The sequence below is a fragment of the Melanotaenia boesemani genome, chromosome 16 (genome assembly GCF_017639745.1).
Source record: "Melanotaenia boesemani isolate fMelBoe1 chromosome 16, fMelBoe1.pri, whole genome shotgun sequence".
Taxonomy (NCBI): Eukaryota; Metazoa; Chordata; class Actinopteri; order Atheriniformes; family Melanotaeniidae; genus Melanotaenia; species Melanotaenia boesemani.
Window position 1 is genome coordinate 31,492,539 of NC_055697.1, and position 14,513 is coordinate 31,507,051.

Here is a 14,513-nt window from a genome sequence, read left to right on the forward strand (position 1 = left end):
TTAACCCAAGAAATATTCAAAATGGTCCCGTCAGAAGCTACAGAAGCTTCTGTCATAGCAAACTGTCTGACATATTACCTCCTGATTACAGATTTAGCCAAGCTATTTAAAACGGTAACACCAGGAAAGGTGAAAAGGTGGCTAAAATACTCATCTGTATGCAGCCTTAAACAGGATCTGGTCTGATGTGGTGTACATGCCAACAATAATAAAAAAAACAGGTCGTATTACATGTTTATAAATAAAGGTATCGGAAGCTGTGTGATAATGAATCTACAAGCTCTATAGAGTAACTCAGTCCAGATTGGAACATCATAAGTCTTGCAGCTTTTCACCAGGACCTGGTTTAATATGTCCCAGAAAAGCAGTGGAGTCCCCCTTTATATAGTTAACAAATCAGAAGCCAACTTCAGCAACGTCAGGCTGATGTGTCATCAGCGCTCAGCTCCGAAACTAAACACCCTGATGATATTTCTCTTATTTAAATAACAGAATGTCATTTCTGACTCTACCTGGTCACATGTTTAGGTCTGGATCTAGTGGTCTGGATCTAATGGTCTGGATCTCTCAACCAATCATTTTCCAGGATCTGCTCTGATCTGATTGGTTAGTAATTTGTTTGTTTGAGCAAAGCTGCGTTCCTCTCGTACCACTGGTAGATTAACTAAACATTATTTTCTCCACACCAGAGATCCAGCATGGAGCTGGAATACTTTAAACCCTTCATCGTTCTCCCTTCTGATTCAGAACTGATCCGGATCCTGACCTGGTCCTGAGCCTGCATTCGGGCCGCCTCCACCTCAGTCAGTTTGGACTTCAGGTTCTGCTGCTCCTGGGTCAGTTTGTGGACCTGGAGATCCTGGATCTGCAGCTCAGACAGCTGGCACAGACATCCACCAATCAGCTTTGAGCTCTCATTCAATCAATCAGAATTTTTTGTATAGCACTTTTCATACACGGGCTTTGCAGAAAAAACAAGTGTGTGTCACACACACAGAAATCCTCTGTTCTACGTCCACAGTATAAAACAGAACTAAGGAATCACAGTGAGGAAAACGGGCTAAATTAGATCAGAATACATAAAATAATACATTAAATAGGATTTTTAAAAACATTAAAACAACCAAAAGTAGGAAAATAAAAGAAATAGTCAAATTAAATAAAAGAATAAAGTTTTTTAATTAAAAAAAAAATGCATAAAATACCACTAAGATATAATAAAATACTTATTGAAATACTTTAAAAAGCCAAGTTAAAAAGGTGGTTTTCAAACCGTTGAAGAACTCTCAGATGCCCCGCCCCCTCCCCTCCATGTGGTACCTGGTGCTGGAGCTCCTGGTTCTGGACTCTCAGTTTGTGGGTCTCCTCCTGCAGAGTGACAGAGGCCTGCTCCTCCTGCTCCTTCAGCATCAGGCTTAGCTCCTCCTTCTCCTTGATCAACCTCCTGGTTCCGACTTCCAGCTCTTCCACCTGAAACAGAACCGGGTCAGACTCCGAGCAGACACCGCTGACACATGTCGGGCGGTTTCAGGTGACCTCACCTTGCTGTGAGCTTCCTGCAGCTCCATCACTTCCTGGGCGTGGCTGACTCTCTCCTGAGTGACGGCGTGGAGCTGAGAGCGAAGTAGCTCCGCCTCCGTCTCCAGAGACATCAGCTGCTGCTGCAGCTTCTCCACCTGAGGAAGACAGAACGTTGAGGTGGTTCTGATCCGACTGCAGGTTGAGCATCACCCGTCTCTTCGTCAGCAAACTGAAGATGTGAAGGCGACTCGCAGGAAACAAATGGAACGATCCGAGCCAGAATTCATACAGACCGCTGAGAAAGTGATCACGTGACCTGAATAAGTACGGCTGAGATTCTGCAGCCAGTGGTGATCCCATGTCTCCATGCCGACCACGCTGGCCCCCACAGACCGGGGTTCATCTGAGACTACATCCAGAATCTGGGAATCCGGCATAAACGTTGTCCTACCTTTCCTACAGATCTCTCCAGCCAGTAAGGGTCCTAACTCTGTCTCTTTCTCTCTTCCTCCGATAAGGTCCTCTCTTCAAATCACAACTCAAAACACATTTGTTCTGACAGTCCTTTCCCATCTAGCTACTCACCATCTTTATGTTGTCCTCCGTTCCGTTTTGTTTTGTACTTATTGTTTTTAAGTATTTTAATGTTCTTTTGTACAGTGTCCTTGGGTGTTTTGAAAGGCGCTTTTAAATAAAATGTATTATTATTATGTTCTCAATTAACAGTTAAAAAAACGATTTCTAATCGTCCACAACTTCCTTGTGATGCATGAGGTTGTATTGAAACAGAAACTGAAACAAATGCTCGTACGACTTGCTAACTGATGTAATTTCCTTCAAATGCTTCCAATATCAAATAATGAACAAAGTAAACGTCTCCTCTTATAAACCCATGATTAGCAAGGATTGAAAACACTTGTACAACACTGAGACAGAGTAGACCGAATCTGAAACATTCCTGTGAAGCAGCTCAATACGTGTCTGATGAAAGTCTGACACAACGAGGTTGGTGTGGTCATGTGACTTTTAGCTGCTGAAGCAACATGGCGTCCAACACTTTGGCTTCATGTGGTGGCACCAGGTAGCCTGACCTTGTTGTTTCGATCGTCGACGTCTCTCTGCAGTCGCTCCTTGTCCTCCTCCACCCACTGCAGCTTCAGAGTCACGCTGCTAAGCTCCGCCTCCAGCTGTGACTGGCGGCCCAGCTGAGGGACAAACGGCGTCAGTCGACACAAACGAGACCAGCAGCCAATCAGAATCCTAGAGAACCTTCTACCTTCTCCTTGGTGGAGCTGAGTTCTCTCTCCAGCAGCTTTTTCTCCTGCTTCCAGCCCGTCTGCTGCTGCAGCTTCTCCCTCTCCTGCTGCGTCATGGCGTCCTGCAGCCACCGCACCTGAAACCAACAATAGCCGCCGCTCCGTCACCTGAACTTTCACCTCAACGATCATCCACAGTCAGAAACATGATGCTCACTGTAGCTTCCTCCTCCTCATGCTCCCTGGAAACCGTTGCTAGGCGCTCCCGCAGCATCCGGACCGACTCCTGCTCTCCATGGAGACGAGCACTCAGCTCGCTGTTGTCGCTGCTAAGCTGCAGGTTCCTGCTGCTCAGATCCAGAACTTCCTCTCGATATTTAGAGTTCTGCACACAGAGAGGAAGAGGAGCAAAAGATGAAGGAAGAGACAATGAGGAGTGAAGTGATCTGATTATTTTAGGTGTCTGTCTGTAGCAGCTGGAGATTTTAATCCCAGTATAAACCAGTCCGTAGCAGCTTTTCATCCCAGTATAAACCAGTCTGTAGCAGCTTTTAAACCCAGTATAAACCAGTGTGTAGCAGCTTTTAATCCCAGTATAAACCAGTCTGTAGCAGCTTTTAATCCCAGTATAAACCAGTCTGTAGCAGCTTTTAATCCCAGTATAAACCAGTCTGTAGCAGCTGCTTTGTGGCGCCACCGTGCATCAGAAACGTCTTCTTGGCTTTATTCCAGCCATAGAGGAGCATTATTTTTCTTCTTTTCACACACACATAGAACTTTCTGCTCACTGGTTGATCTTTGGCTGCTCCTGATTGGACGTTACCATCAATCTAAGCTCTCTGATTGGTGGAAAGTCTGACAGGAAATGGCTTCATCATCATGTCCAGGTCTAAATAGAGGTCTCTTAGCAACATAGTAGTTGGGTAAAGGGTAGCTATCCATCACAGTTTACCCCACAGAGCTACACACTACCACTCCTGAGACAATGATGATGGTAGAAGAGATCTGGTGGAGGTTTAAGGGTTAAACTCTGAAGATAACTAGGTCTAATATTAAATAATATTTAAATGGCGTCGAGTGGAGCTTCTCACCTCCTTATGGAGCCGCTCCTCCTCCTCCCTGCTCCTCTTATGTTCTCTCTCCATCTCCTCCAGTCTCCTCCTGTGAATGAGCAGCAAAATACAGACTCCTGATCTTCCTCCACTTAGAACCAGTATCTCAGTTTAGAACCAAAGTTCTGGTTCCTTCATTTTCCCGTCCTGCATCATCACTTCTGTTTCCGGGTTTTTTGCTCACCTCTTCTTTGCGAGGTCATCCTCTAGATTCTGGACTTCCTGCTGCAAGACGCTCAGCTTCTCCTGCAGAGCTGCGTTCTCAGATCGGACCTCTTCCAGCTGAGTCCTGCAGCCAACAAACCAAACCCAGTCAGAAGCACAGAACCTGAGTACCGGAGACAGAATCTTCTTCTGTAGGTCGCAGAAATGATCAGAAACTGGAGACCTGATTTTACTGATTTTATTCTGATTGAATCAAGAAGACAGAAGTTCAGGTTCTGGTCAGACGTCCGACTGGGTCTCAAACTGTTCTTCAGGTTCTGACTGATACTGTCTGGAGGTGCCTCAGTCTAATGATGGATCACTGGCTAAGAACCTGGACCGGTTCCTCTCAGGTCAACAGTCCGAAACTCCTCCTGCCTCAGAGTCACGTGACCAGATCAGCCAGACATCAGTCTCTAAATATCTTCATCATCATCTTCATCAAATACCAGAAATCATCAGAAACAGTTTGAGCCAAAGTCAGAGTTCAGTTCAGAGAAGACGGAGGAGACGGAGAAAAAAGGACAGAGACAGACAGGACAGAGAGGACGGAGAAAGATGGAGAGGACAGAGAGGACGGAGAAAGATGGAGAGGACAGAGAGGACGGAGAAAGATGGAGAGGACAGAGAGGACAGAGAAAGATGGAGAGGACAGAGAGGACGGAGAAAGATGGAGAAAGATGGAGAGGACAGAGGACGGAGAAAGATGGAGAAGACAGAAAAAGATGGAGAGGACAGAGAGGACGGAGAAAGATGGAGAGGACAGAGATGATGGAGAAAGATGGAGAGGACAGAGGACGGAGAAAGATGGAGAGGACGGAGAAAGATGGAGAGGACAGAGGACGGAGAAAGATGGAGAAGACAGAAAAAGATGGAGAGGACAGAGAGGACGGAGAAAGATGGAGAGGACAGAGAAAGATGGAGAGGACAGAGGATGGAGAAAGATGGAGAAGACAGAAAAAGATGGAGAGGACAGAGAGGACGGAGAAAGATGGAGAAGACAGAAAAAGATGGAGAGGACAGAGAGGACGGAGAAAGATGGAGAGGACAGAGAAAGATGGAGAGGACAGAGGATGGAGAAAGATGGAGAGGACAGAGAGGACGGAGAAAGATGGAAAGGACAGGTGTGGACAGACGTGAGGACATGGACAGAGGGTTATTGATGCGCTTCATGCGTCCATCACAGGGTTAGAGATGCAGCGGTGCATGTGGGTGATTGTTTCCGTCAGATTAGTTTGATCTGGTTCAGGCAGGCGGAGGTTAGTCGTCGATCGGGTTCTGGTTCCGAGACCACCATGCTCCACAAACCTGTGAGGACTGGTCGGGTCCATCACATCCTCCAGATCCAGGACCAGCCTTTCCAGCTCCATCAGCTGCTGCGCCATCCTTCCTTTCTCTCTCTCAAAGTCTTCCTCTGCGGACCTCAGCTGGTTCTGGGAGTCCTGCAGGGCCTGCTGCAGGTAACGAACCTGCTCCCTGACCTGGTCTAGCTCTCCGTTCTGGACCTCCAGCTGCTCAGAAGCGGACCTGGCCTGTCTTTCTGTAGCCTCGGCCCGTAACAGGTCCACATCGCTGGTTTTGGAGTTGAGCTGTTTCCGGAGGTCCAGAACCAGGTCTGCGGTACCGTTGAGCTGGGAGCTGAGGCCTCTCAGGTGGTCTCTGAGGGAGGAGATCTCCTCCTCCATCTCCACAATCTGGGTGGACAGCTGGTCCACCAGACGGATGTAGGTACTGTTCTCCTGGCTCAGACGGTGGACCTCCTCCGTCTCCTCAGCGAGACTGGACCGGAGCAGCAAGGTCTGGTTCTGCTCCTGCTTCAGAGCCTCCTGCAGAACCACCTCACTGCTCCTCCTCCTGTCCAGCTCCTCAGAGACACTGTCCAGCTCCAGCTGCAGGTTGTCCACAGCCATGGCCTGGTCCTTCAGGTCCTGGATCAGCCGGTCTCGGTCCATCTTTAAGGAGTCCAGTTCAGCTATGAGTCTGGAAACAGACTCAATTCTGGTCCTCAGGGCCTCCTGCAGGTTCTCCAGCTCAGACCTGAGGGAGGTGATGGTCTGCTCCTTGGCTCTGAGCTGGACCTGCTGCTGGATGAAGGCGCCGGACAGACGGCTGCAGTTATTGGCTGCTGCCTCCCGGTCCTGCAGGAGGATGTCGGACGCGGCCCGCAGGTCTTCCAGCTCCGCCTTCAGCTGGGAGACCTGAACCAGGTCCTTATCCGCCCGGGTCTTTGCCTGGTGGAGCTCCTCCTCCACAGCGCTCTTTTCTGAGGCCAGGTGTTTGTTCAGAAGGTCTTGTGACTCCAGGAACATGATGCTGTCCTCCAGCTGAGTGCAGGCCTCCTCCAGCCGGGCCTCGAGCTCAGAACACCGCCTCCGAGAAGCTTCCAGATCTTCCTCCAACATGGCCTCCGTTTGGCCGGACTTCTGTATGGCCTCTTGTAAACCTGAGACCTGTTCCTCCAGGTGCTGGACCTCCTCCTCATTCTGCAGCTTCACCTGAGAGAGCTGCAGGTTGGACTCCTCCCTGCTTACAGCACACAGAGCTCATTCAGCTGCTGTCAGACGTCCGAGACGCTCCAGAACCAGCAGAACCAGAAACCTGTCAGGTCACTGCTGCAAAAAACACTCTTCATCTTCATCATCAATACTTATTTACTGATTAAGTTGTTTTGTTTCAATGCCTGTGAGCTGTGTGTGAGTTTCTGATCAATAAAAACAAATAAAAACATTCTGATCATCAGAATAAACATCTCTGAAAACGTCTCTTGTTTCTGTGATGTCACCACCCACCTGACAGCCATCACTTCCTGGTCCATCTTCAACTTCAGCTCTGCCTCCAGCTGGTCCTTCTCGCTGCTCAGTTTCTGGACCAGGTTACTGATCTCTCTGGCGAAGTTTGTCTCAAGCTCAGCCCGGTCCCGCTGCATCCTGGGAGTTCAAACAGGTCAAAGTACTGGAAGTGTTTGGGTTTCAGAGCAGAACCCATCACACTGATCTCATGTTTGAGTTAAGGTCACATCATGATCTCATTCTGGTTCTTAATGAGCAGAAACATGACCTAAATCTGTCATACAACAAATAAAACAGCTCTCTGGGACCAGTGGAGATCGGGTCAGAACCGGGCGATTAGTAACAGTTCCTCAGTGAAAAGACTAAAAATGTTCTGCTAGAAGAAGCTGATTTAGCTTAAAACAAGAATCTAACAAACAGGATCAGAACAACATGCCTGATGGAGCTGCTGTTGGATTCATGAAAAGCAGAAAAATATGGATTCTACTAGAGACATCCATCCATCCATCCATCCATCTATCCATCCATGGATCCATCCGTCCACCCATCCATCCATCCGTTCATCCATCCATTCATCTGTCCGTCCATCCATCCATCCATGGATCCATCCATCCGTTCATCCATCCATTCATCTGTCCGTCCATCCATCCATCCATGGATCCATCCATCCGTTCATCCATCCATTCATCTGTCCGTCCATCCATCCATCCATGGATCCATCCATCCATCCATCCATGGATCCATCCATCCATCAATCCGTGGCTCCATCCACCCATCCATCCATCCATCCATGGATCCATCCATCCGTTCATCCATCCATGGATCCATGGATCCATCCATCCGCCCATCCACCCATCCGCCCATCCATCCATCCATTCATCTGTCCGTCCATCCATCCATCCATGGATCCATCCATCCGTTCATCCATCCATTCATCTGTCCGTCCATCCATCCATCCATCCATGGATCCATCCATCCATCCATCCATCAATCCGTGGCTCCATCCACCCATGGATCCATCCATCCGCCCATCCATCCATCCATTCATCCGTCCATCCATGGATTTAAACACACACAAAATAGTTTACAGGTCTGTAAATAATGTGATACACATCTCTGTTACTGAGTCTAATTTCAGATTTCAGCTTCCTGCTTGAAGCCAAGATACAAACCAGCATCTGACACATTTCTGTTAACATTCAGATACTTGACTCGTTTCCATAGAGACAAACTGCAGACCTGAGTGAGATCTTCCTCACCTGCGCTCCTGCTCGTTGCTCCACCCTCCTCCTCCTTGATGGATCTGAATCTGCAGTTTGTCCAGCGCCTCCTTCAGCTCCTTCACCTGCTGCTCCACCTGAGACTTCTGTTCCTCCAGCTCGCTGATCTCCAGCTGATCAACACCAGAGCAACATGTAAACGCCAGCTTTCATTACATCTGGGGACGCACTGAAACCACGTCTTTTCAAACCGAGTACAAGTACTTACAGATGAGTACTTGCTGATACCGAGAACCAATATGAGTACTAATAAATCCCATTATAGTATGACTGAGTGGTTGACAGTGTGACTTATCAGACGGGTCGTCCTGCAGCATCTCGACATGTGACGCTGGAAAACTATCAGAATCTTCATCGATGAGGATAAAATGGTTTTTGGTGGATTTCGTTTACAGCTGTGACAACGAACCTATAATCCCAAAATCACCTTCTCTCACCAACATAATGTGGAATTCAGATTTTTATTATTGTGTGAGTAATAACTTTGATTATTTTTAACACATAAATAATTATTTCCAAAGATTATTCTCTTTGCCTTTAACCTAGTTTTCAGCTTGGTATCGGGCTGTGTAGTATGGGAACACCTTTATGAATATCAGAACAGACTTGATTTGTGTGACGTCATCGGAGCTGCGAGCCTTTCCACCTGCTAGATTCGGTGGCAGAAAAAATGTGACTTATCAGAAATGGTTGTTTAAATTTTATATCACACGTATGTTGACGCTACGAGGTTCATTTAGTTTGCCTTCACCTGCCTGTGCTTTCCGTCTGTCCCATGCTGCTGCTCAGCTGTGTTATTTTAGCCAGCGCGTGTCAAACAAGCTGGCAGCGCCTCGTGTGAAAGTCCCAGTTTTGGCAAGCGGAGCGAGGAACACTGTGTAAATGTGTTTGTCATGTAAAACATGTATGTAAGCCTTAGATGTGTCCATGCAGTTTACTTATAGATATATTTAAATACACTGTTTGATGTCACATATAAAGGTACTTAAGTACAAATTTCTGTCTTTATGAGTTATGTTACCTACAATAAGCCGACACGTTTTACTGTGTATGTGGACGGAGTTTTCTCTGTTTAAGACTATGTTGTGTGAAACTGTAAGCAGATGTATTTATGTTATTTTATAGTTTCCACTGTGCTGGCGATAGGGTGCTGGTGGCGTTCCTATACACCCCAGACGAGAACAAATACAATGCTGCTCTCTTCTCCCTTTGTTGATGCCAAGCGCTGCTACATTATTGATGCACTTTATTATGTAACACACCTAGACTTGGCACTTTAACATCTCAGTTTAGATCCTGGTCGATGAGGTACTCCTCCTGGTCTGAGATCAAGACCAAATTGCTTAACTTCAGGATAATTCCAAATCTAAAGTCTGACTCAGCAAAACAGTTTTCATGATCTTCTCACCTTGAAGGCCTGACAGATGTCTTTACGCTCCACCTCCATGCTCTGCCTCATCTTCTCCAGACTGCGCTCGTAGTAGTTCACCTGAGGAGGAGGAGGAGGATGAAGGTTTGACTCCTCCCTCTGAACAGGTAAAAATTGGTTGTGCTCCTGTCAGCGTGTTACCTGCGTCTCCAGCTGGATGTTCAGCTGCTGCAGCTCCTGCTCGTGCTTCTGCTTCAGCTGTTCCACAGCCAGCTCAGTCTGGATGCTGACGGCCGGACCAGAGACATCGTCCAATGAGCACAGAGCTGAGGACAAACCAGAGACATCGTCCAATGAGCACAGAGCTGAGGACAAACCAGAGGCATCGTCCAATCATCAGATTATGGGCCTGTTGGACACTTGGAGGCCACATTTCTTCTAACATCATCCTCAACACCCAGAAGCCTTGGAAGCTGCGTCAACATTAATGTATGGCATTGTATGTGTTGTAATTTACACACACACACGCTTTTTATATATATATATATATATATATATATACACACATATACACATACCTACATACATATATACAAACTAGATGTGGTATGTGGTATATTGTCACTATTTGCTGAACAATAAAAACATGCAGCAGCAAGTTCTGCTTATTTTCTAAGATGAATACGTGTAATTTCCAACTTTAACATTGTTCATTGTTCAATTCATTTTCTACAATTCAGTCAATTCAGAGTCTCAACCACTTTACCCATAGTTAAGTTTTTTTCCTGAATCACAGTGAAAAGCCGGAGATCCGGCACGGTGCTGGAATACTTTAAGCCCTGTGTTTGTAAACCAAAATTTACTGCAATTTCTTTATATAGCTGTAGGCCTTGATTTAAAGGAAAGAGACATCAGCACTATATATATATATATATATATATACACATACCTACACTCATATATACAAACAAGATATTTGTGTGTTCAACTGAACTTAGAAGGTCACCGTGACCGTGACCTCTTCTTCCTCCTCAGGTTTCCACTCTGGTATCTTCCAGCAGACTCGATCAGAACCAGGTCTGATCAGGTCTGATGGTGGGTCATTCACAGCTCTGTTGTAGAGCCATGTGGAGGTGTGGTGCTCCTCCACCTGATCAATGTGTGTGTGTCTCACCAGTTTTATTGTCCGGCTGTAGTTTCCTCCTCCTTGCAGGAGACAAGCTTCGCTTCATGTCAGAGTCGTCTAAACAAACAAGCAAACAAACAAACAATACTTCAGCAGTAAGTCTGATTTCTGATTTTACCGATGAACAAACAGCAGAGACACACCAGCGCTGTGTGTGTGTGTGTGTGTGTGGTGGGCGTGGCTTCGTCTACCTGCACAGATCTAACCTGAAAGTCCTGAAAGTCAGACAGCAGTTTCTGCTCTGCAGGTTTTATCTTCTCCATCATCTTTCATTCTGACGTCACACTTCCTCTCCAGAACGTTTGATGAAGGCTTTTTAAGTTTAGTCATCAGTCAGACCTCTACTGACGAGTCAGCTGATCAGTCAGACCTCTACTGATGAGTCAGCTGATCAGTCAGACCTCTACTGATAAGTCAGCTGATCAGTCAGACCTCTACTGATGAGTCAGCTGATCAGTCAGACCTCTACTGATAAGTCAGCTGATCAGTCAGACCTCTACTGATCAGTCAGCTGATCAGTCAGACCTCTACTGATCAGTCAGCTGATCAGTCAGACCTCTACTGATCAGTCAGCTGACCTCAGTCTGAATGGAGCTTGTGTTTTTGGACATTTTCTCCAATCTGATTTAAATACTGCCAGGTTCCTTTGTAAATGAGAATTTGTTCTCAGATGACACATCTGGTTAAATAAAGGCAACGTGATACAAACACATGACGACATCAAGTTTGGTAAAGAGAAATCTAACGTGGACTTCAGAGGGAGGGGTCCACTTGTCAGGTGAAATGTTCAGAACATGAGGACAAGTGAACAGGGTTTGGTCTTCTGCAGTTCCTGTTCACGGCTGGAGCAGAGGAGGTAAAACAGGATGCAGCAGGCGAGGATCAACAACAACAACAATGAGGAGGAGGAAAATAAAGCAGCTGATCCAGAGATCTGACCAGCAGAAGGAAAATCTCTGCTCGGTGAAAGTTCTGGCCATTCAGGACTCCAACATGAGTGAAAGTTTCTTTAATGAAAGTTCTGCCATTATGAAGCAGAGCTGAATAAGCAGCCAATCAGCTCACAGTATTTAACTGTTTACCACTGTCACCAGTGATGTCATCAGCTCATCATGACTGTCTGCTCTGTGAACACAGGAGCGTCTGAATGAGACCTCCTGGGTTGGTCTGAGGTCCACAGATGCTCTGGACGGGTTCTGGAGGACTGAATGTCTGCAGCTCTCACTCTGGACCTCCGAGGAGGAAGCTCATCTTAGTTAGGAGGAGGAGAAAAAGAAGAGTAAGAAAAAAAAGCAGTCGTTGAAGTACTCGTGGAAGAAGAACAAACAGTAATAGTTTTAGTAGTAGTAAAATAAGGATTAGTAAAAGATGAAGTAGTTGTGGTAGTAGAAGAAAAAGTAGTAGTTGTCGCAGTAGCAGACGTAGTAGCAGGAGGATGAGAAGTACTAGTAGAAGAAGAAAAAGTAGTAATAGTACTAGCGATAGTAAAGGGATAGTAACAGTACAAGATAAAGTAGTCATAGAAATAGAAGTAGTAGTAGTAGGAGGAGTAGAAGAGATAGTACATGTAGTACTAAAAGAAAAAGAAGCAGGTGTACTGATGATGTCATCCTCAGTCTCCGCCTACAGCGGATGAGCAGGTGGAAACCTCGACCCACTGATGCTTGTGTTGACTCTTCATATCAAACACAAACATGGTGGAACCTCGTTCTGTTTTCAACATGAAAAACAGATTCCTTTGAACACACCATCTCATCTCCAGCTGTGAACAATCTGGAGTAGTTTCCACCTCCAGTGTTCCTGTCTGACATGTTTCACTGAACTGAAGCTCCATCACTCGGTCCAACGGCCATTAAAGTGCTCACATGAACACAGGAGAACCGACTCGGTTGTTTGAGAGGAACCTTTAACAAAGAACTGAAGTGAATCTGACACAGAGCTGATGTCTGAACAGATTTCCTCCCGACTTCAACAGTTTCACAGTTTTAGTTTAAAGCTGAGGTTTTAAACTTTAAAGTATCAGAAATTTGTAAACGATCTGAGTTCATCTGATGTTTGAATTTCACACCTGAAACAGTTTTCTTGTTGTTTGTTTTTGTTACCTGAGTCCGACTCTGCGCGTTGACGACTCCAGCTCAGTGCATCGGCATCTCCTGCGGTCTGCCTGGACTTCCTGTTGCTCTTCAGCAGCTCCAACTCTGAGCTCAACTCATCATTTCTGTCCCGCAGCTCCTGAACGCACCACAAACACACAGGTTTTCAGCATGTACACACACACTGCTGCATCCTTCTGAATGCAAACACACAAACCAACAGCCTGCAGTCATCATATGTGACATCATGATGGAAGTGACCAATCAGGTCAGAGGTGAGTCTGAGCTGCATGCCAAGGAAAATACAGAAAACTACAGCAGCAAAATATGTTGGAAAATGTCGGCAGACGCTCAGTTGAAGAGTCACATGACCCGCACCTGCAGGCATCATGTGACCCACACCTGAGTGTTCGGCTGCTCTCACCTTGATTTTCTGTCCAGCCACGTGAGGCATTCAGATGTACAAACATAATTGGATATTAGAACTCTTGCACATGAGAGATGAAACACAGAAAAAACTCATCCTGACTCAACATGTTTTAACGTTTCTCTGCAGTTCTGTTGGTTTGTGGCAGCAGCCGCAACATCTGGAGCTTCAGCCTGATTTCATCTTCACTTCCTGTTTCACTCTGAAGGAGCAAAATCAGACTGGACTTCCTGTCTGGGCTGTTGCTCTTCAGCAGCTCCACTTCGTCGTTTCTGTCCCGCAGCTCCACAGGGATGTCATGATTACTTAATTTCACAATTAATCGCGATTTATCATAAAGATCCCTGAACATCGTCACTTTTCATAAAGGATTATGTTGTTCCATCTGAGATGCAGAAGGTGTGTCAGAGTGGGACAGCACGGTAGAGGAAGAGTTATTCCCTCCAAAGAAACAGATGAGGTCAACCTTGGTACCCTCTCTTTTGTGGCCAAGGTGTCTTTGTGTAAAACATAAAGAGCTGCAGAGAAAAGAGGAAATACACTGAAGCTTCACCAGCTGCAAGCTAAGCACCAGCTTCTATGCTAACGTAAATGTTCAATAAATGGATTAAATGACATTGATGTTTATCTAACCTAAAGATAAAATTAAATGTCATTTGCAATTTTGTAGTTATGTACGACTAATGGAGTTTACGATGCTATGTGACGCGTTCACTGAACGTTACATTATACAGATGAGAAAAACTGAAATAGGTCTTTAACGGATATTTTCTCAGTTCCAACATCACCGACTGGGCAAGAGGTCGACGCCTTTTACTGGTCAGTGTCTAATGGTCTGTAGCAGAAAGCGTATTTAATTCCAGATATGTGGTCTAGGTTCCTTATTTCCACTGTTCCAGGATTATTTATGTGTCAAACAGCAGCTGGAAGTCACAGCTGGATGTTTTTCCTGCTTCCTGAAGAAATGTTTATAAAGTTTTTTTTATTAAGTAGTTTCCAGAAAGAAGCCTCCCAAGTCCAGGTAGAGGTCCTGTAGCCTTCCATCTGTTCTCCCTGAGAGAAACCCAGAGTTAATATGAAGGATTTATTTATTCTACACGCAGCAGAGCAGATTTAGATGCAATTCACTTTGTCGTTCTATTATTTTGGTACGTTAGCATCAAAAGATAGGAAGAAATAAAACTTGAAGACTTAAAAGGAGTGTTCATGTGGTTTTACACAATTCATTTCCTGAGACTATAAATAACGCATCATTAACTGATAACCGATCATTTCT

The 14,513-nt window shown here is 45.8% G+C and overlaps 1 protein-coding gene across 4 annotated transcripts in view; it reads right to left on the bottom strand.

Moving 5' to 3' along the window:
• ninl (ninein-like) overlaps positions 1-14,513 on the bottom strand; it is a 48,943-nt gene that overhangs the window by 1,895 nt on the left and 32,535 nt on the right. The window contains exons 14-28 of one of the 4 annotated variants that reach the window (XM_042010869.1): positions 12,820-12,949; positions 10,706-10,774; positions 9,733-9,857; positions 9,571-9,651; positions 8,142-8,275; positions 6,883-7,020; positions 5,402-6,616; positions 4,074-4,178; positions 3,869-3,938; positions 2,995-3,162; positions 2,798-2,914; positions 2,613-2,726; positions 1,542-1,676; positions 1,321-1,470; positions 767-880 (exon numbers count right to left, since the gene is read on the bottom strand). In XM_042010869.1, the coding sequence (XP_041866803.1) occupies positions 767-880; positions 1,321-1,470; positions 1,542-1,676; positions 2,613-2,726; positions 2,798-2,914; positions 2,995-3,162; positions 3,869-3,938; positions 4,074-4,178; positions 5,402-6,616; positions 6,883-7,020; positions 8,142-8,275; positions 9,571-9,651; positions 9,733-9,857; positions 10,706-10,774; positions 12,820-12,949 (2,865 nt within the window). Of the gene's footprint in view, positions 1-766; positions 881-1,320; positions 1,471-1,541; positions 1,677-2,612; positions 2,727-2,797; positions 2,915-2,994; positions 3,163-3,868; positions 3,939-4,073; positions 4,179-5,401; positions 6,617-6,882; positions 7,021-8,141; positions 8,276-9,570; positions 9,652-9,732; positions 9,897-10,705; positions 10,775-12,819; positions 12,950-14,513 lie in introns of all 4 variants that reach the window. The other 3 variants (XM_042010867.1, XM_042010871.1, XM_042010870.1) reach the window with 3 other exon arrangements.